The sequence below is a fragment of the Apis laboriosa genome, unplaced genomic scaffold, assembly GCF_014066325.1.
Source record: "Apis laboriosa isolate Shangri-la unplaced genomic scaffold, ASM1406632v1 scaffold26_cov146, whole genome shotgun sequence".
In the NCBI taxonomy this organism is placed as follows: Eukaryota; Metazoa; Arthropoda; class Insecta; order Hymenoptera; family Apidae; genus Apis; species Apis laboriosa.
The window spans coordinates 3015749-3042689 of record NW_025222592.1 but is presented as its reverse complement, the minus strand read 5'-3'; the positions used below and the strand labels follow the sequence as shown (position 1 = coordinate 3042689).

General features: G+C 28.0%; 1 protein-coding gene across 1 annotated transcript in view; it reads right to left on the bottom strand.

Annotated features, from left to right (window-relative positions):
• Positions 1-13058: 13058 nt before the first annotated feature.
• Positions 13059-26941, bottom strand: part of LOC122713894 (U-scoloptoxin(05)-Sm1a) — a 111465-nt gene continuing 97582 nt past the window's right edge. The window contains exons 3-4 of the mRNA XM_043934720.1: positions 23273-23330; positions 13059-18340 (exon numbers count right to left, since the gene is read on the bottom strand). Of these exons, the coding sequence (XP_043790655.1) occupies positions 18213-18340; positions 23273-23330 (186 nt within the window). The 3' untranslated portion in view covers positions 13059-18212. The remainder of the gene's footprint in view (positions 18341-23272; positions 23331-26941) is intronic.

Sequence of the window (26941 nt, the reverse complement as noted above, 5' to 3'; positions counted from 1 at the left end):
AAAAAAAAAAAAAAAAAAAAACTCCAAAGAAAAACGATCGAAAGGTTGCTTAAAGTAACCATAATATAAATAGATTATACGAAACGTATATAAATATAAATATAAAAATATATATATATATATTTAAAAAAATAAGAAAAAATTAAAAAAAGGGAAACGCCAACAATGGAGAACGTTCCTTTCGTTGTTGTTCGAAGTGTTCCAGCAAACAGCACCTGCAACAGACCGTGGATCGACGATCTTGGCGAAGAAGGAGAAGAAAACTCGTTAGGAAACGGCGGCGAATCGCTGAAAGAGCCCGAAGACTGAGGAAACGAGGAGCAAGATGGACGTACAAGAGCATCCGGTCCGCTGTCAATCGTGTACTCGGTTGGATTATGTGGAAAAATGGGAGAGGGACAGATAGAAGCGAGGGACAGGTTAGGTTCGAGGTCTTTTTGCGATCAATTACGAATTCGAGCGAGGATAAAGGAAAAATGATTCTTCTCGTGCAGAGAGATAAGTCTTAAAGCGATTGGAAATTTGTATTTCGGAGAATGTAATTTTTCCCCTTCTTTTTTTCCGTATACCGATTTTATCGAAAAAGATCGTGTTCACGTAATAGAAGTGAAAGAATCTTGTATCGTAGGAATATTTTACAAAAGATCGTAAAAAAAAAAAAAAAAAGAAAGAAAAAAGAAATATGGCGAAAAGATCGTAAAATGTTTTTACGAATGATCGTAAAGAAGATGGGGCGTATTTTATTGCAGGCATTTTCTTGTATATCGATGTCAGGATTAAAAGAGTATTATCTATTGTTATTATTATTATTATCCCGATATTTCGTATTAGAAAATATCAAAATGTTCATATATATGTTCATAAGAATTATAAAAGTGTGAGATTTAGATTATAAGAATTTCGAGTTGTGAACATTTCGAATGAACAAGCGGAAGAGAAGAATTAGGAAGATAAGTTGCTGTTTCCTGTGAAGCATTTCCTCTAAAAAAAAAAAATATGGAGGAATTATTCTAAAAAAAATCGAAAGAAGTTATAAAATAGAAAAAAAGGAAAAAAAGAAGTAATAATAAATAAATAAAATAACAATATTTGGGGATGTAGAAGATTTTCCAAGGCAAGATCGTTTTTATTAATCTGGAATTTGTCGCGCAGAGACAGCGCCATCTGGAAGCGGACAAGTGGAAGCTTTCGAAGCTCTGACGAGCTAACCTAAAATTCTGGCGCTGTTAGTTTCAGGCAGTATTGTTGATTTTCTGTTTTATTATATCTAAAATGAACAAAACAAAGCTTTATAAATAATATTTAAAAATATATATATATATAAAAAATTTCCCTTTCCTGTAAAAGTATTATTGTGTAAAGAGAAAAAGGGAGAAAGTTTGATGTATAAATTATTTGCGATTTTATCGATTCTTTATTTTATTATCATTTAAATAAATTATACAATATGTATAATGTAAAAATATAAATATTTTATTTAAATATAATATAATAATGTATGCAATACATGAAGTAAAATTACCATGGTTTTTTAATTGATCAAATAACTTTAAAAATTACTTTTTCACAGCATATCATAGAAATTGTGTGCATCTTGTTAATAAACAATAATAATAATTCTTCGTTATCATTCATCATCACAGGAAGTGGCAACCAATTTTCCATAATATTTTCCTATGTGTAACTAACAATTAATCTAGATAACTGAAGATAACTCAATTTCTTAATTTACACGCGATTCGAAAGTGAAGAAAAAAATTCCAATCGAAATGATAGACATCTTTGAGTCGTCTAGAACAGCTTTGACAGGTATGGAAGACGCGAGTTGGACGAGTAAAATTCGCCACTAATAGTAAAAATAATATAATAAATGTTTCGATGCCGTCTCATCAATTTCTTACTCTGGATCAAATAAAGGAAGAGCACTGAACGAAATGAATCCATCTAATCCCTAACATGGGACAATTTTTCTTCCTCAAACTTCAAAGGAACTGGATGACTCTTTGGATACGAGTCATTAACGAGGTTCGTTGAAGAGATTTCTCCTCTTTCTGTCTCATTTCCCTCTTTTTTTTATTTTTATTTTTTTTTTGTTTTGTTTTCATAGAATACTCGAGAAGACTCGTGCGTCGTGTTCCAGAAGTGGAAAATTAAAAAGAAAAAAAAAAAAATGTTTCTTCCGTGTCCTTCCACTCCACCGTTGAAATGTTTAGACCGAAGAGTTAAATAGCTTAGCACAATGAGCTAAATAAAGCTTCTGTTTTTTTCTTCTTTTCGTAGAAAAAGGATGAAATGGCCCATAGATTTTTAATAAGAACGAGAACATTGAGATACAGAGAGTGAAATCGTACCGTGTTAGGGGATGGATTAAACGGCGGAAGAAAATGGCGCCGAATTACGTGCTGTAAATAGTGTGTTCACCTTTGTAGTTAATTCATCTCGATTTCAAGCCATTAATCGAGATGAATATCTTGATACGAGCAATAAATAATATTATTGCTTTTTTGTGTTCTTGGTTTATTGTAGATTTTAGAATTCTTTGATGCCCTATCCTTTTTCTTTTTCTTTTTTTTTTTTTTCTATCTTTTTTATATGTATCAGGGAATGATAAGAAAGAGTTAAGTTGAATACAGTTAAAAAATTTCTAAAAATAAAAAAAGGAGATGAGAAATGATTATTAATTATTATTTTATTAAAGCATACTTTTTTTTAATATATAAGGATAAAAGATATTAAAAGTAGTTGAAGATTTCTAAAATTGAGAGGAAAATAATTACAATTTATTATTTTCTTGAGATGAATATTACAAAAAACATTTTTTTTCTTTTTTATATGTAGATATATACTATTTTTGATTGATTCTTGTATTAATATTGTATTTCTAGATTAACAAAATTAACAAAAAAATCCCTTCTACTATTTATCACTTGTTACTAACCTCAATTATCTTGAAATCATTCCAAATTAATTAAAAAATAAATAAATGAATAAATCTAGTATTTTTCATGGAAAATTTTTTAAAACAAGTAACGATTACAGTTTGGATAATTTTATAAAATTCAATATTTAATAAATAATTTTATAAAATCTATATTCTAATAAAAATGATTGAATTGTTATTTTACAATGTTTTTCTTTTAATCTATATTTTATTCTATAACTTTTGTGAAATTTTATTTTACTTGGTATCGAATATTTATATATTAAATATAGTATTGAACATTATATTATAAAATCATATAAAGCTACATTTAAATTTCTTATTTTTATAAATTTTATTATAATCTTTACTTTCCACGATATTGGCCATCGATAACAAATTAATATTCTAAAGTAAAGAAATTCAAATAAGCATTGCCATCTTATAAATTAAATGATGAATAACAAATTTATTCAAGATTGAATAAATTTAAAGAATTGAAATAATAATTACTATTATAAATTCATCTTTATTTCAATTTTATTACAACTTTTTGCAAATCCATAAACTATTGTAGTGTAAATTATATTTTTAATGAACCATACCTTACAGGAGTAATGGGATTTAATCGTGCATCGATCAGAATATGAAACAGATTCATCAAAGTTCTACATAAACCCAGAATAATAGAAATCGATTTTCGTTGTTCCCTATATAATTCTCTATAATTCACCTCTTGACTCGATTCAAACTTGACCAAGTTTGATCCTTCGAATCGATTTTCTTAATTCCATAAATCTTATATAACATCATTGAGACCTGAATATGAATCATAGCCTGGATTAAGGATGAATTATAATGGCGACAGTTCTATATCAGAATTCGGTTCTCCTAACTTTACTTACTAATTAAATATTAACAGAATTGGATGGATATGGATTATTGAATACAAATTGTTTAACATAAATAATTAATTATTCTATTTTTAAATTATTTTTTATTATTAAATTTTTACGTTTTGACAATAAAATTTTATAAAGTAAAAGAAAAATTCATAATCAGATTGGATCATGTATGACGTATAGAAGAATTAAATTTCCTTCAGTTACCAAAAATCTAAATACGAACAAAATAAAAAAGTTTCTCGACCGGAAGTGGCTATTCCTCGAATCCTCCTCGAAGCAAAGTAAAATTTAAAATCTAAATCGCCACATGTCAATCAACGAAACGCATTCCATTAATAGTTCTTTTCTTCTTTAATTCGAATTAAGCTCATTTTTTAGAAAAAGGCAGAGGAGGGTTCGTAGAATATAGAATTGTAAAAAGGATGATATCTCGACACGAAAAAGGCGGTGTCCAATCGTCCCGACACACGAGCAGATCAAAATAATAGGTTGGTAATCTCGGCCCAAGATGGATTCCAATCGTCGGATACATTGTCCATGGATAATTATCAGGAGTCGAAATGGGCCTCCTTGGTGCTCTTTCACTGGAAACTGGTTCCATCGTTCTCGAGAAAATATTTCCTCCTGTGTTGGAAGAGTGATCAAATGGTGTTCTTTGAGATTTTTGGCTAAGATATCTTTGATAGTTTTTATGGATACAGTTTTATCAAAATTATGGAAAATTTGGAACATTAAGAACATTGAAATATTTTTATTTTTATATTTTTTTTTTCTTTACACTTTTTATATTTCATTTAATTTTATATCTTATTTTATCTACGTTTAATTTACATATTGTTATCTAAAGATTGTATAATAGGATATTAGAGATTTATATGACAAAAGTGTCATTTAAGATTAAAGTAATAAACGAGAATTGCTCGTTAATTAACTACTTATAAAATATTTTATTCTTTTTTTAATTTAATTGGAAAAAGAATTAATGGATAAATCGGATGAGAAAGGAAAAGTAGTGGAAAAAGGTAATGTATACGAATGTTTTTTTGAATAAAATTCTTTTGAACATTTTAATTAAATCATCAAATTCAAAAATTGAAAAATAATTTTTCTCAAATAATTTATTAATCAAAAATAGTTTCAATATTCTTCAATTCTCATAAATTCTTTTTTTTCTTATTATTAATCTTTTTATTCTTATTATTATAAATTAAAAAATTCTGCAAATTTTATGAAAAACTGAAAAATAATTTACAATCGATTTATGATTTCCAAAAATAATTTCAATAATTTTCAATAATTCAATTTTTAAAAATGTAAATTTTTCTTTACAATCTCTTTTTTTTGTTTCCACAATTTCATTCAAAAATTCTATATATATATTTCATAGGCTGCATGTTAAGAATTTATTTTTAACTCAATTACTGATGAAGAAATCTTGATGTATCATTGACATATTTATTATACATCAATTGATGACCAAATTTGTCACAAAATCGTTATAAATGACATAAGACTAGTTGCTAAAAGGAGACAATATTGCAATTATTGAAGAAACACGCTTTTCCAATTTTGAGACGACACTAATGAAATTATTCCCCTTTCGGGCTAACGAGTTACGAGTGGAGTCGAGAGAAAAAAAGAAGAAGATGGAGGATGAAGTTTGGAAATTGATGGATTCTTATGAAAAAAAAAATAGCAAAGATTAAAATTATTATATTCTTGCATTAATAGTATTATTTGATTTTTGGAATTTTGGATTCAATCTGGAAATTATTTTTAAAATTTGAATCGTTGAACTTTAAAATTTTAAATATTGTTTTTTTTTTATTCCAAAACAAATCTGAATCTTATTAGATATTAATGAACTTTGGTCATTAAATTATTTCAAATTATTTTTGAGATTTCAGTCTTTGAATTTTAAGTTTTGAATTTTAAATTTTAAATACTAGATTCTAAATTTGGAATTTTTGAAATTTGAATTTGAAATGTCATAGACATTAAAATTGTCAATATTTCAAGCTATTAGACTTTGAATTTTAAATTTTTTGTACAATGTATTTTCGATTTTGGAATTTTGATTAATAACTTTGAAACTTAGATTATTAAATTTTCGAACATGAATTATTAAACATTGAACTTTGAATTATAATAGATTATTAAACTCTTAATTCTATACTTTAAATATTTAATTTTCGAATTTTTTAACTATAAAATTTCTAAATACGGAAACTTTTAAGCTATCTATCAAAAACAGGAAGGAATAAAAAATTCGACAATATATTTTTTTACATCTCTTTTTTATATCTCTTTGTTTTATTGTTTCATATTTCTACAAATTACAAATGTTCTCTTCAAAGGTATTTTCTTTTTTTTGTATTCGTTCAAGCTTCGTAGCCTTGGATGATCCTCAAGGGTTGATAATTGTTGACGACACTTATTAAAGAATCGGTACGCTCTGTGAAATCATTTGTGACAACAGAGCGTACAAATTCTAAAATAAATAACGTAACACACTGTCGTATTCTCACAAACTGTGTTTTTTCTTCATCCTATTGTTGTTCCTATTTTTAAAATTTTAAACACGAAAATATTCATATTATAATTTTCATTCTCTATCATTCAATCTCTATCATCAGAAACGAAACAAAATTACAAATTCTTCCAATCTCTCGCACAACTATGTCTTAATCTTAACTAAATTATTGAATAAATATAATAAGATTAAATAATAATTGATTAATAAAATTTAAGAATAATTAAAAAAATTTAATAAAATTTTCTTCTCTCATCAATTATTAATATTGATTCACTGAAAGTGAAAAAAATTGCTGTAATAAAGCAACAAGATTTAAAATACAATGGAGACCTGTTGCACGATAATGCAAGATGTCGCTTGTTGAAGTCAAGGATTACACTCACTTTTGCCTCTTATATTGAAATACAAAAGAACCAAGAACAAATTTTTTTCATTACAATGAAAAATGAAAGTTTGTTTCTAAAAAAAGATTCATATTTTCTCGCTTATTTTTAATTGAATCATCTCACTCTACATATATATCTCACTTCACATTTAATGGAAAATTAAATTTTTTATGTCTTACATAAATATCTGTATAAGATTTTATATTTTTGTCTTGATGTTTAGAAACGATTCAAGATACTTTATAAATAGAGCGAATCAAAAATTCATTCATATAAATCACGAATGATTTATTGAAAATCATAATGATATAAGTCTAATAAAAAAACTAATTATGTTATTTTATTATTATTCTAAATTATCCAATATAAATTAATTTAATATATTAATTTAATATTAATTTAATTTGTGCCATAATGCAATATTGAAATTAAAGAGAATATAAAATTATAATACATATAATAAAAAAAAAGATTTTTATCATATTATATCATATATCATATTATATCAAATTATTTACATCATAATTTAATTAATAATATATATTCATTCATCTTTCTTTTCCTAACCTCAATTTCTATTTTACTTCAACGCTATTAGAACTAACTAATCGACACCAACTTCTTTTCAATACTTTTTAATGAACTAACTTATACAATTAATTATTTTATACAAAATACAAATCTATATTCAATTTTGTATTTTACTCATTTGTTCATTCATCATTTCTAACCTCTTAAAATCCAATCTCTATAATGATTCAAAATCAATGATTCCTCTCTGTCTGTCTTCCCAAAATGAAAATAGAATCTCATACTATATTTCTTATTATATTTCTTATACTCAATGAATTAACCATATGTATAATTAATTATACATTACTTCATTATAAAATACAAACCACAGAATTTAGACATTTTTCATTCAATATTCCTTCTCCTAACATCAAAATCCAACACCACCAAGAATCCACGCCAACTTCCTTTCAATACTTAATGAACTAAGAATGATGATGATTCCCTCCACTGTCTTTCGAAAATGGAATTACACGTTTCTGCGTTCGCGGTTGAACGCCCCTGCAAATTTAATCGGACCTCGATGCGGTCTGATACCTGGCAGAAATCTCGACCGCGGAAATACGGTTCACCTCGCAGAGGGATGGTCGGTCGATCTTCTGCCTCGTTTCTTGTGTCGAGGCCTGGGAACAGGCAGCTGACCTCGATCAAGGTATTTCCATTGGAAATTGGGGGAACGGTGATCGCGACAAGATGTTGGATATGGTACATTAGGGATGGATCACGATTGTAGAAACAATAAAAAATAGGATTGTTTGTGGATGTTACGTACGTGTTTGAAAATCATGTATCGTTCCTTCTATGTGAATATTTTTGAAGAATTTTTCATTAATTAATGAATTAATGATATTGCTTTCGGTTTCTTTAGAATTTTATAATAAAATATTGAAGTAATCTCTTGTTTTTTGAAAGTGCATCTGAACTAATAATATTACTTGATTTTTTAAAATATAAGATGATTTTTATCCTGTAACCTAATCTATATAATAATTTAGTAATTAATCTATATCTTAATTTTTAATTTATGAATAATTATTAATTCTCATAATAATTTCAGGAATATTTATAAAATTTAAAACATATCCTTCTCTACTTCTCTATATTTCTAACGAAAATAATTTCTTTCTATAAAAATATTTTTTAAATTTAAAAAAATAAAATTAATTTCTCAATAATTTTTTTAACATTTAAATTAGCCAAAAATTTATAAAAAAAAATTATCACATTCTTTCTCGATGAGATGTAATACATTCAGGAAATTTTCTAAGATTCTCAAAGATATTTGTTCCTTCTCTCTCTCTCTCTCTCTCTCTCTCTCTCTCTCTTCTCTTCAACGTTTTCTCGTTCTATTACATCCATCTAAATCTGAACGATCGAAGAAATTCAATTCTATCGAGTGTCACTACGAACGATTCTCAAATCTTAATTATACGATCGTTCGTTGTACTCGATCGTATAGTTCGAGTGGCATGAGTTCCATAAGTTCTTGTCACGTCGACAGTGTACGATTATTTACGAGCGACGTAAATCGTATTTTTCAAGAAACGAAACAGGCGTCGAGACTCTGATTGATCGTGCCTCCACGCGAAAACGAATCGTGCCAACGATTTATGCCCCATCTCCCTCCTTTCTTTGTTATTCAATGGAATATATCTGGAAAGCTAATCGACGACAATATGGAAATAAATTATAAATCTCTCTTGAATACTTTTAAGATTTCTTATCATTGAAAATTTCTCAATAAATTCTCGCTGTTATTCAAGGGAATTCTTTCTTTTTCCCGCCATCTTGTCAAGATTTCTTTTTTTTGAAGATTTTTTAAATAACTTTTTACTATTCAGCTTTTTTAATAACTTCTTATTCTTATTCCTCACAAATTATGAACGATCACATAATATTTTAAATATAATAACATAAAATATAATATGATCTCCCTGTTATCGTTCATATCTTCAATTGTAAAAATCGTTCTCTTCAATCGAAAGAAAAGAGGCCAGTTTATTATTTAATAATTCCTTATGCATAAAAAAACAAGTTTATCGAGAAGAAAGAAAGAAAAAAAGGATGTTATCGATGAAAGACGATGAAAAGAGTTGATCGGTAAAATCGAGGGATGGGGAATGGGGACAAAAGGTGAAGAGTTTTTGCTCTCAAGAGCAAAAAAGGGATGGATCGTTGAAGAAACGGTAATCAGAGTTGGAAAAAAGTAAAGAGAAAGATGAATGGACCGCAAGAATGAGGTTTCCTTTTTCGCTAAGTAGTTTCGAGCCGCTTTGTTCCTCCAATGTCTGACTATACGCGGTCGATTCTACTTCATCACATTAATAAGGAATAGCTTATCTCCACCTCTGGTAAATTATGGATTAAGTTTCGCTACGATTTATTTGTTCGATTTCTCAATGGGGATGGACGATAAGTTTTTAAAGAAAATGGACGAGACAATGGAAAGAAAAATAATGGCCAGGTAAAGGAAGATTTAGAAAAATTACTTCTCCAATTATTTTCCTACTTTGTTCTTTTATTCGATTTGTTTCCTTTCGTCGATTTAATAAAAAGTAGGAAATAAAATCTTGTAAGGAACGAAAAATTAAATACAATTATACCGGTAAGAGAGAATTTGAGATAATAACACGTGAGAAATAAGAAGAAGAAAAATAATGTAGGATAATGAAAGATGAATAAAATAGAAATAAGAATGAAAAATGAGATAAAGTTGTTTATACATAAAAGTATATATAATTTGTGTATAATTTGTTAATCAAAAATAAGAAATGAAATTCTTTTGAAAAATAAAAAAGAAGTTGCAATTGAAAAGTAATTAATGCAAGAAGATAAAAAAAAAAGATAGAATTAAATCCTTTTCATCTGTCCTTGGAAATCTGTCTTTGAAATCAATCTCTCAACAAATGTTTAAAACAAAATCTCGTAGAAAGTAAGTGAATGGAAAAAGTTGCTAATAAAAGACGATTCAGAGTAATTACTTTCCCAATTATTTCCTTAATGTTTTCTCCGATTTTTCGATGGAACTACGGAATAAAATCTCGCGAAACTTGTACATGAAAAAGAATTCGAAATAATTACATAGTCGACCATTTTATCCATCCTTTAACTTTTTTTATCTGGAAATTTTTTTTCTCCTCATTCTAATAGGAAACGAGAAACTGAAATACTTTTTATATTTTTCTTTCACTGTTCGCCATAAATTTTATCCTTTTGTTTCGTAATAAAAAAACATGATAAATATCGAATAATAAATATATTTTAAAAATGTAATTTCAATTCCTCGAAGAATCATAATTTTTTCATTCGAAAAATTAAACAGAGGAGGATGAGACCAAATTCTAAGGATATTTTTTATCTTTTTTTCTCTCTTTGTTTTTGAAAAGAAATGAATTCCGTTCTTTTCTCTCTTTCAATAAATTGCGTGATTCATAAATAAAGAAATAGAGAAAGTGAAGATGAAAATAAAGGATGAAATGTACAATCGATTGTTGCGAATAAAAACTGTATTGCAATATGAGAAAAAGAAGAAAAAGAAAAAGACGTCTCGAGATGTCTCGTCAAAATTTCAAACACTTTATCTCGATTTTTAATTTTAATCCTCTTCATCAACTTGATATTAAATTAATGAAGAATATATTTAATAGTGATGTGAAAACGATTAATTATTTCTTTGATTTATATCCAAATTTCTTTCTATTCTTTGATGGCTGCTATTAAAAGGATATTTTTCAATAGATTTTATTTTTATTTTTTCTTTTTTTTCAAATTTGTTTCATTTCAATTGAAAAAAATACGTGTATTGAAGAATTTTTATTATTTTATTTTGTATGTTATTATGTAATAATATAATATATAAATTAAGTTAATTTTAATACTTTTTTTTAAATTTTAAATAAACAATACATAAAATTGTATATCATATAATAATTTTACATTACATTTTAATCATATAATTCATTTATGGCAATTTCAATAATTTTTCTTTTTTCTTTTCTTTTTTCCTATATTAATTTCTTACATTTCTTAGAAGAAATTTATCAATATTTTTTTCTTCTTCTTTCCTTTTTTTCCCCTCTTTCTTTTACTGCAAATAATGTAATATTCAGTGAATTTTTTTTTATCAAATTTACATATATAATATTATATTTTAATTATATTTATTTATATTATATTATATTATATTTATTTATTTTATATTTTATTATTACCTATTCTATTTCTTTACATTTCAAATTCTATTTCTTTTTTCTCCTTCCACGTGTGTTCCAGTTACATGCCACTTTCTCTCTCGCTCCTTCATCTACCATTAAAATCAACAAAATTCTTCGCCATCGTCGATCAAGCCATCGAATTCGACCGGAAACGAGCCATCCCCTCCATTTCAATCCCGAAATTCCACTTCCGCACAATAGTCGATGCAATTAAATCGTCTCGCATCGTATGCCATCAGAAGATATATCGAGCACCGTTGGGAAATCGTGAAATATCTATGAATCTGCAATTTTTATTTTTTTCTATTTAATCTATTTTTTTTATAGCATTTTTTATATATTATTTACTTTTAATTTATATAAATCCGCTGGTTTTCATATTTCCTCTTATCGATATTTATTTTCATAAATGTTCTCATTTTTTTCATATTCATTTTTCTTTTTTCCTTTTAATGCTTTCCTTGAATTTATAATTTTTTCATATTTTCCTTTCGTAACTTTTTTTTTTCTTCAGAGAGTTTTATTCTCTTTAATTTTTATCCATTCTTTTTATTTTTCTTTTTTTAAAATTTTTTTCCATTAATTTTTTAAATAAAGTTGATTACACTGAACAAAGAAAAATAATTTTTATCATTCACGACGAATGTTAAGAGTGAAATGTCGGAAGGTTTAAAAGCGGCGAACACTCAGTCGTCAAGGGCTCGAAGGCTCGAAAAGAACTTTAAAAAGGCCCACTCGACGACAACTCGACGTCTCAACGATTTCGAAGTTTCACAGGATGCACATCTTTCTTCATTCCTTCTCTGTCTCACTCTTAAATTGTCTTGAACGGAAATTCATTCGAACGTTTTACCAGACTTTTCCCTTTTTCATCGCCTATTCATTCGTATACTCGTTCATTCTCATTCAGAAATAGATTCGTTAACCGTTCCTTTCTTTTTTTCTTTTTTTTTTCTAAAATCTTTTAACGAACTTACATGATAATAGAAGAGATCCTATTATTATTAGAATTAGAATCTTAGAAATATAATCGTATAATTTTATTCGTCAATATTTTTTCAATTAATCTTTTAATTAAAATTTTCACAAATTAGCTTGTTGTATCCGATATATTTGTTTTTCATTGTTAATGATGACATTGCCTAAATTTAATAAAAAATACTTATTCGATTAATTCATCAAAATATCTGTATAATTTCATTTAAAATTTAACCTAATCAAAACTAATTCTCAAATGTTTCTATTGCATAAACTATTTCAAACACATTCTCAACTTATAGACAAAAAAATAATAATTCAATAGAAAATCAAAAAATCACTTCTTATTATCCTACCAAATTAACTTTTAAATTTTTATAATCAATAATAAAAATTAAAAATAAAATTCAAATAAAAAAGTTTTTCATACAAATCATATATGCATGCATAAAATTCACTCAACTATATCACAAACAAATAAACTTTCACATTCATCATTATTTCATTACAAATCAATGCAGGAAGAAAAAAAAATAGACAATTTTCTCGTTTAGACTTTTTTTTTTATCTTTTCTCTCACGAACCTCTTTAATAATGTATTCTATTGAAATAGTGCTCGAAGCAAATGTAAAATGTTACGCTGTACGTTGAAACGCCATCTATACTCACACTTCCTAAACACTTTTCTCGCACGGAAATCACGTATCCACTCATCGATCTTTATTCGATCGATAATCGATGTGGAAGCTTTGCTTTTTCTTTTTTCCTTTTTTTCATTTATTCTGTTTTTTTTGTTGATAATCTTCACTCATTTATTTAGGAGTTTGGAACGATGTCGGATTTATTATCGAGTTCCTTGTTGGATATAATAAAATCTTACACGCTAAGGAAGTCGCCTAGAATTATAGTATCGTTAATATATAACTCGTTAATATATTATCCGAAAGTTATGGTTTTTTTCGCTCTTTTTTTACTTGTGTGCGTCCTGATAAAACTTCGATTCAATAATCCACTTCGTTCTTTTTTTTTTATCTTTTTTTTATTTATATACTATTGATATACGGAATGATTCGAGGTAGAATTGCTTTAAAATTTATATTTTTGTTATTTTTGATTTTTTTTTTTTTGCAATTTAAATTGTATATGTATGTATGTACGAACAATCGAGGATCGAGAATATGAAAACTTGGAAGATAGATTGAGCCACAATGATTGCGTATCCACGTGGACACAAGCGCCACCTTTGTCACTTTGTGTTATAAAAATACATGGATAAAGTGTAAGTTTGAACGAAGTGATCCGCAACAATTGTAGCTTTCAACAAATGTTTTTATTCAGTTTAAAACGGAATTATATAATGTTCGTGGTGTGGAATATCGAATTCGATTCTTCATGGATTTTTGATGAAACATCTTTTCTACTTGATTAAATTGATATAACCTTGATTTACTAGATTAGAATAGATTTATAGATTAGAACTCATAGATTATTCGTGGAATCTTAAGCAATTTATTTCTATTTGATTCAATAATGAAAGTATTAATATAAATTTGATTTGTGTCGTTGTTCAATTTGGGATTTTTTCCTCCCCTTTTATTATATTAGATATAAGAACAGTTATATAGAAGAAATTGTAAGATGACTAGTAAAATGCAAAGATTAATTTATTTGCTGTCATGTGGCTGAATTTTATCATGGCGAACATTGTGACATTTCGTAACATCATGACAAATTTCAAATATTTATACGAATATACGGTTTCTGTGATGTGACAAATTTCCAATATTGATACGATCACCTGACAAATTTTCACGCTAGTGTCATTAAATATTGGAAATACTATTGTAGATGTTTTCATCAAATATATATTTCACGAATACTATTATATATATTTTCATTATATAAGCTCTTATTATACAAGAAAAATTTAAAAATTACATTGTATTATAAATTTTCCACATATATTTTCTCTACTATATTACAGAACGTTTATATTAAATTTGTCAATTCATCGATTTCCATTCAAATACGTAATGGCAGTACGTAATCAAAACCTAACCTCTCCGTCTCGAATTAACAACGTTGCATCGAAAATCCACATTCGAATCGATTTCTATCATTATTTTTAAAAAAATTGAAAAATTATTCGAATTTGGAATAATTTCTACCTCGAAACATTCGTTCAACAATAACAACGACGTTAATCGATCGGTTGACATCCGTGACGGGAAACAGGTTAAGTGTTTAAGTATCATTTATGCTAGACTCGAGCTAATTTTCACTTTAGATAAATCATCTCTTCGCCTAATCTCAGAAGAACAGGTATATAATCGCTAATAATTTCTGTATGCTACCTTCGTGATATTTTTTTCTTTTTTTTTTTTTTTTTTTTATTTTCATTGCTTTCATTCGTGAAACAGGTAAAGTAGATTATCATCTCTACTATTTGTGATTCGCTTACCGGCTAGGATGAATCATTCTACAATTTAGGAATTTCAGATGTTGGTTAACCTGAGGAGAGAACGAATGTTCTCGTTTTGATCTCGATTATTTATCTATATGGAAAATGTTAAAAATTAAGTTTAATAAATATTTAATTCTTGTTTTCCATTATTTGATTTAGCGAAGGAGAAACAAGAAAAAAAGACAAAAATTCATGATCCAGAAAAAGTTGGGAAAATTATTTATTTTGATTAAAAAGTTCGATTTAAATTTATCTCTCGTAGCAATTCGACTCGTGTAAATTTCTACTCGTGGTAATTGACTAAGACGAATGATTTTTAATTGACCAATACGAGCAGTATGAAATAGAAAACCGTGCAAGAGAAAAATTGTTATTTAATAAAATTCTTCGTAGAAGTGTTTATAATTCTGCTTGACGACTTCTTTCAATATTTTTAATCATTGAAAAAGAAGAGGAAGAAAAAAATAAATATTTAAAAAACAAGATTAAAACGAGGTAATACGCAATCTCCTCACATCAACCAATAAGATATACGCAGTTTTTTTTTTTTAATATCTCACGCGTGCGTTCGTTAATTACAATTATTAAGGCTACTTCAAGCGGTTACAATACGGTAGTAATAATAATCGACAAACTCTCCATTCGATTTCGACGCCTATCGATCTTTTATCGCTACTATATATATATTTATAATATATATATATATATTTATACATATATGTTTATATATATATTCCTGTATATAAATATATATATATATATATTTATGTATATATATGTATAATTAAGTTTATGTATAATCGGTGTAATACTTCCAGTTTAGTGTCGTTAATCTTTTAGTAATGGTAATAGTTAATGGTAATAGTAGTAATTAGTAGCAATATAGTAATAATAATAATTCATAATAATAATAATCAATAATAATAATAGTAATAATAGTAATCATAATAATAATAACGTTATCATTATTATCCTCACTGTTCCTCATTAAACTGTTGTCTGTATGTAGGTTACATAATATATATATATATATATATATATATATTTGTATATCCACGCGGGTTTCATTTTTTCTCTTCTATTTTTTTTTTCTTTTTTTTTTTTTCTTTTTTACCATTTCTTCCAAATTACTACCTTATTCTTTTTTCTTTTTTTTTTTTACCTTCCTCTTTTCTCCTTCATGAACGAATCTTACGAACTATAGAAATATATCGAATTGACCACGAATAATCGAGCTATCGAGAAATCCTTCTCTTTTCACACGCTTTACACCGTACTTCTGCTTTTATCTCGTCCGCTATCACGGGTTTTTTGTGGTCCAATTTTTTTTTTTCTATTTCTCGCGATCGCGGTGGCCAATTCTTGCTCAATTGGAATTGATAATGAATCGATAGTTGTCTATTTCTCCTTTTTTTTTCTTCTCATTTTATATTTTATACTTTTCTTCGATTCTTTTCGAAAATATATTAGAATTATAATACACGTTTTTCTTTTTTTTTGTGTGTTTGAATATTACAGGAATAAGTTTTGAAGTATTTTGAAAAAAGATCCAATGCAATATGTGGCAAATGTTGTCATGGAAGGAAAATAGAGGAGAATAAACTTGGGAAAATGGGATGGAAAAAGTCGAAGAACTAAATGGGAAACCGATAGAAGGAGGGAGAAGGAATCGAAAATCGATCATTGTGAATGAAGCTGAGAGGTTTCTGAAGCAAAAAGAAATAAAGTATATGGCGAGTAAACAGATAATCTAATGGTATCATTGAATAAATAAATTTCAATCTTTTCAAATTACATATAATAAAGAGAGAATAACGAAAAATTATAACAATTATTTCATATCAACATTCGATGAATCTAATCAATTGAATTAATCAATTGAATTAATATTTAGACTTAATGAATATTCAATTAATTATTAATTATTATCATAAAATAATAATCCAAATATAATTTTCAGGATCATATAATATGCGTCAGGATCATGTAATGCGTCCATTATGAGAAATTTCTTCGGATTAAATCGATACCCACAGAAATTAATGATAAAAGATTATATACGGAAAGTAATACGAATGAATCATCGAAATAACATTTTTCAAGCCTCGAAGAATTCCATTTCGTCTCTGTTCGAAGCGTGACTGGAGAACGTGTCATCGAGAATCCCCCTTTTCCAGCTCTGGTTAGACCGAGCACTCATGGCTGCATGCAGTGGTATGAACTGAAGAAAAGAGGTGGAAGAATCGGTGAACCAGTTCTCGAATAAATCGAATTCAAGGGTCGCTCAAGAGGCGAGTGTCAGCTTCGAATAAAAGGAAGCTGACCGATGGAAATTCAACTGTGAAAAGAATTCGATCTTCTTCGAATGTATGAAATGTCATAAAAAGAATCCATAAGAAAGTCTTTCATGGAATCATGAGATTGTTCAAAGTGTAAGGTTGATAGAAAAATTATCATAGAAAAATTGTTTTCTTTAGATAAAAAAAAAAAAAAATAGAAGAAGTTAATAGAATGTATTTGTACAAAATTTAAATTATCCAATTAAAAAAATATTTCAATCGAGAAAAGGAATGAATATCTTTATCTCTCGAAGAACAAAGATTGAATTTTACCAGGAGCTCAACCTTTCTCACGGATGTTCCTAATTTCCTCAAATGTTTTACATTTAACGAGAGAGGGGAAACGAGTTAAACAACTTAAGGAACTTTCGTATACGAATATAGAACGGAATTTCTTTACACAAAAATTAAATCGAATAAAATTCTCCAGAGAGCGTTTCGCTGGAAACTAAAGTGAAATTAAGAAACTTGAATCACCGATTAAACTTCCCGTTTAATTTATACGTTTCACAAGAAGAATAGAATCGCAAATGGCTTCTTCATTAACCCAAAAAAAGAAGAAGAGAAATATAAACGTTGATGCAAATAAAAGAATAATAAAAAGGTAAATAAAAAGAAAATATAGAAATCGATGAAAATGGAGAATCACATACTTTTTCATCAAACCAAAAAAAATTATTCAAATCAAAGGATCGATGAGAATGATGGAGCGTATGGAAAATCGATTGAAGGATGAAAATTTCACAGATATTCGATCAAGATTGTTCGACAACTATCGACTGGTCAGCGTCCAATCAGCAAGATAAAGGCCAGGACAATAATCGATGGTTAGCGCGGTGATGTCGAAGGGATCCCGTAGCTTCCATTCGCGGTCACCTGGTCGCTGGAAACGACGTATTAGCCACGAAGCACAAGGAGGAGCACCATCGTGATCGCGACGATCGCGAGGCTGTTGCTGGACACGAACGATGGGGCCGAGTTGCAACCGTCCTGCTGGCAACAATACGTCATCGTGCTCCAGGCCTCTGAAACAGGACGATTGAATGGACATTTTAATTACGAAATCATGAATGATGATGATTCTCGAGATGATTGCGATCGTTATGAATATTTACGAAATTTTGAGCGAAAATTTTCGTTCTGCTGATAATAACTCGTTTATTTTATTTGTTTCTTATTTGACTGACCTGTACTACTTGACAAATGATTGTTTTGTTATACAGGAGATTTAGAACAGAGGTATTTTTGTATTCTTATTCTTTTAGATTTTTGTTTATCTATATAATTTACATGTATATATTTTTTATAGGTTTTTAAAAATATCATACATTTTTGAAAATATGATTTTTGAAGAGATAAATGAAAGTATATTATTTTAAAAAGGTATCGAATTTTATAATTAGAGTTAAATAAACTGATTAAAAAATGATTAGTTGATAATTATCAGAATTAAAAGGTAAAGTATAAAGGTAAATAATGGCACATTAAATTTCAAAAAATCCATGTGTCATTTTTTTTAAAATTATATTCTCCTAATACAAAATTGAAAAATTTCTGCTTCGAAATTTCTAGAAAAATTTCACGTGTAATCTCCTATTAAATTATATTTTAAATCGAATTTTTGAATCTGTGAAAAATTTCGACTTTGTATTAGGAGAATATGATAAATAAGGAAGTGGCATGTGAAATTTTATACAAATTTTTGAGAGCTAGAACTTTGAATAAATTTTATGTTAAAAGAATAATTTTCTTAATTCTACTTATTACTTATATATAATTGCTATTTATTAATAAATATACACATGAAATATAAGATATAAAAACCGATATAAACAAATTTGTATACATTTTCATAGATATTGTCTTGCAATATCCAAATAATTTCCAATATTTAAATATTCATTCAATTACATCCTAATTCATAAACATAATTTAATTAAAAATTTTTCTCTCGTCTGCATCATGCAAATGATTTTCTCACCTCGAACAAATATCTAGCAAATACAATTGTATAAAAAAGAAAATGCAATTTCATAACTGAGGAAAGATCGTTGGAAAACAAACCAATTAAATTAACCTTTAATGCACAATCCTATCTCGTTGAAACAAACGAAATGAGAAACTTATTAAAAGTAGGCCATAGGGAAAGGGAAGAAGTTTTCGAAACAAAAGGAGAGGTAAAAGACCTCGTTAAGAGAAGGAAAGTTCATTGACAAAAGGGATCCGTTTAATCGAATCCCGGCGAATACCAATTTCGCCAAAGGAGAGATGAAGAGAAAAATGAGAATGTGCACAGAAAAGAGAGAAGGTTTAAAAAGTCGCGATGGTTCTATCCGGTGAATTCTTTATTTCCTCTCTTCGAGAACTGTTTCCGGCAGCCGTTTCGAAAGCTCGTAAACAAGAATAAAAATCTAGGGACAATTTACAATGGCGAGAGTCGCGTAAAAATTCGTGAAAACTCGTCTCGTGGAAGGTGAATGGTAGAGCTGAATGGTATAGGGAGTTCACTGTTATTCCAAAGTATAAAAAAAGAAGAAGTCATCGTTTCGCTGCTTGTAACTTTAATGGCGATGAATTTGACCTTTGATGTCTGACATCTGGATCGCTTTCGATAATCGAAAGTTTTTTACAGGAGGAAGAAAATTTTCTCTTCAGAATTTGAATTGGAATGAGATCATTGGAGATTTGAAGTGTGATATAAAAAATGAGGATGTGATTCTTGTCTATGTATATATATATTGATTTGTATCACTGTATCACTGTATATTTTGTTTTAAATTTATTTTTCTATTATTCCTTTAGAATTGACAATGATGATGACGTTTGAATAAAAGTTTTTTACAATAATCGAATAAAAAGAAAATTTTCTAAGAATGAAATGGTTTAACATGAAGTGGTACAATGAAATAATATGGAAAAAATGAGGAAAAGGTGTAAGGTGTGCTTTTGTTTGTTGTAAATTTATTTTTGTTAAATTTAGAAAAATGAGATTTTTACAAAGGAAGTTTACAAGGAAATTGTGTAAATTTCAAAGTTTTTCAAAGAGAAATTTGAGGAAATCTATTTGGAATTGTTGAAAATTTCGACGAATATTTAAGAAAAATTATTTTTGATGAATCCAGAAAAATGAAAAAAAAAAAAGAAAATTCTTTGTGATCGCAAACTTCGAAATGTAAAAGAATATTATAAATATAAATAATTAATACAAGAGTTATACAACAAAAAAATATCCAAATATAAAATATACGCATATATATTCACTTTTGCAAGATTATCTTTCCAAATTACTTACCATTCCCAAAAGATGCCTCTTAGAAAAAACAGAGCACAAGAAAAAATGCCACATCTAGAAAATTTATCTTCCTCCAAAAATCCTTCTTCCACAACCCCTTCCAAACAACTTGCCACTCGTCCAAGCGATTTTTCTATCCGAGAAGGGACGAGACATCGATAGCGCAATAATCGTATCGTCGAAGGATCGATCCTCGGCTGGTTGAGGGTGAAAAATCCAGCCTCGTTTATCCACACCGTCGAAACGAGTGGAAATTCGATGCAAGGGGTGGAAATAACAGGCTTAAGAAACGTGGAAAATGAGCTCGAAACGAATAAACTATTTTATTTTCTTAGGAAAAATTCTCTTCTTGTTGTTAGACAACCAAAGAAAATGGATATAAACCAAATGCGTTTCCACGTGATCCAATATCATTCTTTCAGATTGTTTTAACGATTGAAATTATAAATGATAAGTGATAAGATCGTGATAATACCCATCGATAATTGATTCTAATTTATGATGCTAAATAAATAAAGTATTATTTAAATATCATTTACGATCTTGGAATTTCGAAGAAAAATATTTTCCAAAGTTAAAAATAAGAGACGCATTTATTCGGATAGAAGGAGAGGTATAAAAATATTTAAAAAAAAAAAACAAAGTATGCGAGATAAAAATATATCACGAACGAAGGGGCGTGAATAAAGCAGATCTAAGCAGAGAACAAAATTTTCACGGGGAGGTCGCAAGATTTGGTGGAAACAGGATTTCCGGTAGGGTTGAACGATACGTACGCTCTATTACCTGTCGAGGGGATCACAAAAGTTTCGAATTGGATTTTCACTTCGAAAGCGTCTCGTCTACCCCTAATCGCGTTACGCGCGTCTGACACGTTATTTCTTTTCCTTCCCCCACCCCACTTTTTTCTTTCTTTTCTGGTCCTCGCTCGTTCGAGATCTCTTTAACTTCTTTCTTTCCGGCGAAGTTTGCCCGACACCTGATTTAATTAGGAAATTCAGAAGCGAAGGACACTTGTCGATAATCGATTCGACCTTTTTTTTTTTTTTTTTTAATCCAACAGTAAAGTGTGATTAGTAAGTTTGTTTTACAAATTTTCTTTCTTCCTTTATTTTTTTCTCTTTTAATGTTGCCACGAGTCAGCAAGTGATACAAAAAAGTAGTACAAGTCAATTATATTTATACAAATCAGCTCGGTAATAATACCTGTCAAGTAATACAAAAGTATGAGCAAAAGTAATAATAATCAAAAATGGCTTAATATAATGATATAAGTATAAGTAATATATTCAGACAATAAGCCATAAAAGATAAGATAAGATGATACAGTTCCATGATGATCAAGTGAGGAAAGGATAAATAAGTGGAATAAACCAATAAAAAGATAACTATTTTATAAATGGTGATGATCAAGTAGTATAAGTCAATGATAACCACACAAGTAACCGATCGACGATACATTATCATCACCTCAAAATTCATTTCGTTATTATTTCTTATCTATCTCATCTTTAAGAAGATGGTCCACGCGAGAATAAACAATATAGTAGAATAAACCAATCGTTTCTTCATTTCTCGTCGGGCGAAAAAAAAATTTCGAATTAAATAAATAAAAAGGTGAAACGAAAATTGTTATTTTATTCTTTATCCGCCGATCTTCCAGCTTAGTTACCGTTTAATTTCCTCTTCCGATCCACCACCCCCAATATCCCTCGACGCAACCACCACCCACAGTCGGGAAATTATTGGGGCGTAAAGCTCGGGAATTACGAAAACAGCTGTATCGCGTTATCAAACAGGAGGGAGCACGCCCGACGCGATCGTGAAATAACAATAACAATAATAGAGAATGAAATTGTTCTGACACCACCCTCGAGGGAATAATTTTCATTGGCGTTTCGAGGAATAATATTTATAATACGGAGAGATTAATTGCTTTAGTTACGTCGAGGATTATACCATTCGTATCCTCTTGCATTTTGCATTTCGTTCGTTGATCAATTGGGAATCGTTTTTCTCCCTCAAATTATTCGTCGATATTCCTTTTATTTGTTTAAATCCTTTAAATGTTCATGACGTGAGCAAAAATATAAAAAAATATATCTGTATACGTTTAAGTAATTATTTATTTTATTTATCGATGCATTTTATTTTAATATTATTATCTTGTTCAAGATGTGGATGTACATTATATTTTTATTGTTAATATTGTTGAGTTTGTTACGAGCAGAATTTAAGAAATCAAAATAAAGTTATGGAGAAGAAACGTGTCATTTTGATAGGTTTTAACAATTTTAGAGGCGCTTGGATAAAATTTTCGAATTTATCATTTAAATGTGCGCTAATTTGATGATTTGACGCAGTGCAGAATTTTTCGCGGGGATAATTGGGAAAAATTTTAAAATTGACAATTCTCTTCTCGCGAAAGTTGAAGACATATATTTCAAATTGTTCGTTCGATATAAATTCATATTTTGTTGATATTTCCTGTAACATGTTTTCTGCATTTCCAGTGATGGATGAAATATTTTTAGAGAAACAGAAGGATAGAAGAGAAAAAGATGAAATATGACACAAATTTTTTTTTTTTTGTTTGTAAATTTGTAAGTGAGGATTGTAGATGGGTTTTGAATATAGGTGAAAATGGAAAATTCAAGGTACTCACCCTTTTCCACACACGTTGGCACGCAGTCTCGAACTATCGACCCTTCGCTGACATATTTCTGAAAAAAGAATAAAAGAGAAATTGTCTTTTTAAATCATCTTTTAAAATCATTTTTCTTAAATTAATTTATAACAAACATTGACACACAATAATATTTTATTTGAAATAACTGGATAATTCTAACAATTGTAATTATTTTGATAGAATTAATGTTTAAAATTTATGTCTATGGTGTTTTAAAAAAAAAAAATTGAAATAAAAATTTGAAAAAATGAAAATAATTTTTTAAATTGCTTTCCTGATAATAATTACATATAATGATCAACAAGAAATTTTACATAATTTACAAAGTAAAATGTATAAATAATAAAAGAACTACGAATGTTTAATTAAAATTAATATTTTTATGAACACGATTAAAGAATTTGATTATTTATTCCATCTATTAACAATAAATTTTAGATGAAATATATTTTGCATATTTAAATTTTCCATAAATGTACAAATATCCACAGTAATAAATAATAAATATTATTCTTTAATCCATTGTCACTCTTGTTAATAAAATATCAGTTAATAATTACAATCTTTTTTATTTATTATATCAATCAAAAGTAAGAAAGGAAATCTTAGAAAAAAGTAAATTGAACGTTAAAAAATTTTTATGTGTAAATAATGTGAAAAAAAAATTTTAGAAAATTCGACATGGAATTACATAGCTTGGAACATTGGTTGGATTAATTCTCTGCAACCTGTCTTGTTAAATCCACAAAATTGAAATGGATTACATCAAATACAAATTGATAATATTACAAATTTAAATTACAATCAGTAATTAATTTTTCCTTGTCAAAGATTTCGTTGTGAATTCTGCGCAGAGAAAATTTATAATTAAATATGTAAATTCGTTATTAAAGGAAAATGATTCTTATTACTTTCATGTTTCAACGTTTATTCATCGATATTACAATTCTTCAAAATATTAATTATTTAAGAAATATAAGATGGATGTATTATTAAATCTGTTTTACAAGGAAATTTATTCAAATTTAAATTTTTCATAAATTTTTTAAAAAAATTTTTAATATTTCCTTTCCCTAAATAGAATATAAGAAAAAATAGAAAAAAAGAGAAAAAAACATTATTAAGATTGAAAGCTAATAATAGCATGTCTGGATCGCATCCAACAGTAAATCACAATCAAAAGAAAATGAAAATTTTATGTTAAAAGATTAAATATTTAATAGTATTTCAATCCTATTATTTATTTTTTTCTTTTTGTGCAACATTCGCTGTAATAATAAATAATTATATTAATTCTACAATTTCATCATGGAATTTCGTTCCTTCAAGATATGCCATTACAAGATCAATAAATGCAAATGAAATGAGACTCTTGCATATTATTGGAGTATTGTGCATATTATTGGAAAAATAATGGATACATCTAAATGATTGATCAACACGTAAAATGCACGTTAGAGTGATCAAAAAGTCGAGATATGAAAATTTGTAGGTGAAACAGTGATTTGATTTTCGTGTAGAAAGTGCTGATAAACAATAATGTTCTTTTAGAGCTAAATTCTTTAATAATTTGATTTCTTTAAAGGAGTAAATTCAGCTTTATCTCGTAGAGATTTAGTTTGATGAGTTAGATGAAGTTTAAAAAAAATATAAAATAATTAAATCTGATTGGAATATGACCTAGTTTCTTTATTGTGAAATATTTTACTACCATTAAAAATATGATAGAAATTGTATAGATTTTCTTGGAATATTTCAGAACAATCTCAGTTACCTTCTGAATATTTCAGAATACCATAAAATATTGTTTGAATTATTTTTCTAAAACATAATAACTATTTAAAACTCATATTTTCCAAATGCAGTGTTTCAGCAATTCAATAATTATTCCATAAAAAACAAATTCATTCACAATCAATTAAATTAATCCCAATAATGATCCAAAAGATAGGTCAAACATATTTAAATAGAAAAAATAAACCATATATCTAGAATTAGATATATTCATGATCAGAATACAGAATACAAGTAGAAAACATATAGCTGTATGTAATGAAACAAATAGCATGGATCAGATGTGCCAAACATATTTAACTAGAATAAACTATAATCTAGATATATTCTAAATATATTCATGATCAGAATACAGAGTACAAGTAGAAAATATATAGCTGTAATGAAACAAATAGCATGGATCAGATGTGCCAAACATATTTAACTAGAATAAACCATGATCTAGAATTAGATATATTCATGATCAGAATACAAAGTAGAAAATATATAGGTGTAATGAAACAAGTAACATGGATTAGACAATAAACTATTAATGACAAAAAAAAAGAGTCACAATAATACAATTTCAAAACATAATAGACTATCAATCACAAACGTACAAGTGGATCAAACCCATCAATATCAAATAAATAGAACAAGTAAATAAATAGTGACACAAAATGTAATCATATTGAGATAAGTAATGATGATTAAATCGATCGTATACTATCATGCTCCAAAATTCATTTTCCCATTATTGGACGTGGAAATTGTTGTTATTTCAAAGATCATATGGCCAACGAGGCGCAATATTTATCGTCAAATATTGTTTAAACGCCGTGAGGAGGCGTGCCACGAAGATCAATCGTGTTGTATCGCAAACGCCGCGCGTTCATGCGATTCTGGGACAGTGGCCTGCAATAACGTAAAACAAATACCTCGTTAAGTACTCGATCCTCGCCGCTTCCGTTTGAGGAATCTCGAATCCGGCTCGCTGCTGTTCCTCAATGCAATTACATTATTACAACGATGAAATTAGACAGAACACACTCTTGAAAAATATTCTGACGAGTATCCAAATTTTTAACTTAAATTCTCGAGAACGAGTCGAAAGGTCGTTTCTCCTCTATTTTTCTCCATTTTTTCTCGTCAAGTTTCGACGTTTCTGTCGATAATACATGAGAATACTATGAAATCAGCCCGCAAAGGGGTGATTAGAAAGGACGAGGTCATCACTCGGTCGTCCCCTCTGATTGGACGAATTCGAAGTTCCTCGAAGCAGACGTTGCGTCATAGGCGGCCAGTGATCGATACTCAATGATTATCACGCCCCGAGGACGTCTCCGCTGCTCTTCCAGCTCGTGTTAAATACTCTTTCCATGTATTCCATTTCACCCTCTTTGCGTCCATAAATTCACGTTTTCTTTGGTAGATTTTTGAGGCTGATCGACGGTTGATTTATACTACTTGCCAATTGTGCATGATTTATTTCACTTATCTGACGATGTCACAATAAATTGTAGATCTTTATATTTTATTTGATATATTTTAAAAAATAACTTTTTTATAATATATCTTGTTATGTGTATTTTAATTAAGATTTAGGGATGAAGTATTTATTTAGAAAGTATTGTTAATTTGAAATTAATCAAGTGAAAATGAAACAAAAAAAAAATAGAGAATTTAATTAGTTAGAAATATCTGAAACGATATGACCTATTAATTTGGATATAAATTTCACTTATAAAATTAATTTCATCTTTTACATCTGCTTATTATGATTCTTAATTAATATCATTTAATTACCATTTTCTTCATTATTTATTCACGCATTTCCAATGGATACTCCAATTCCAATTAGCGCGCATAAGC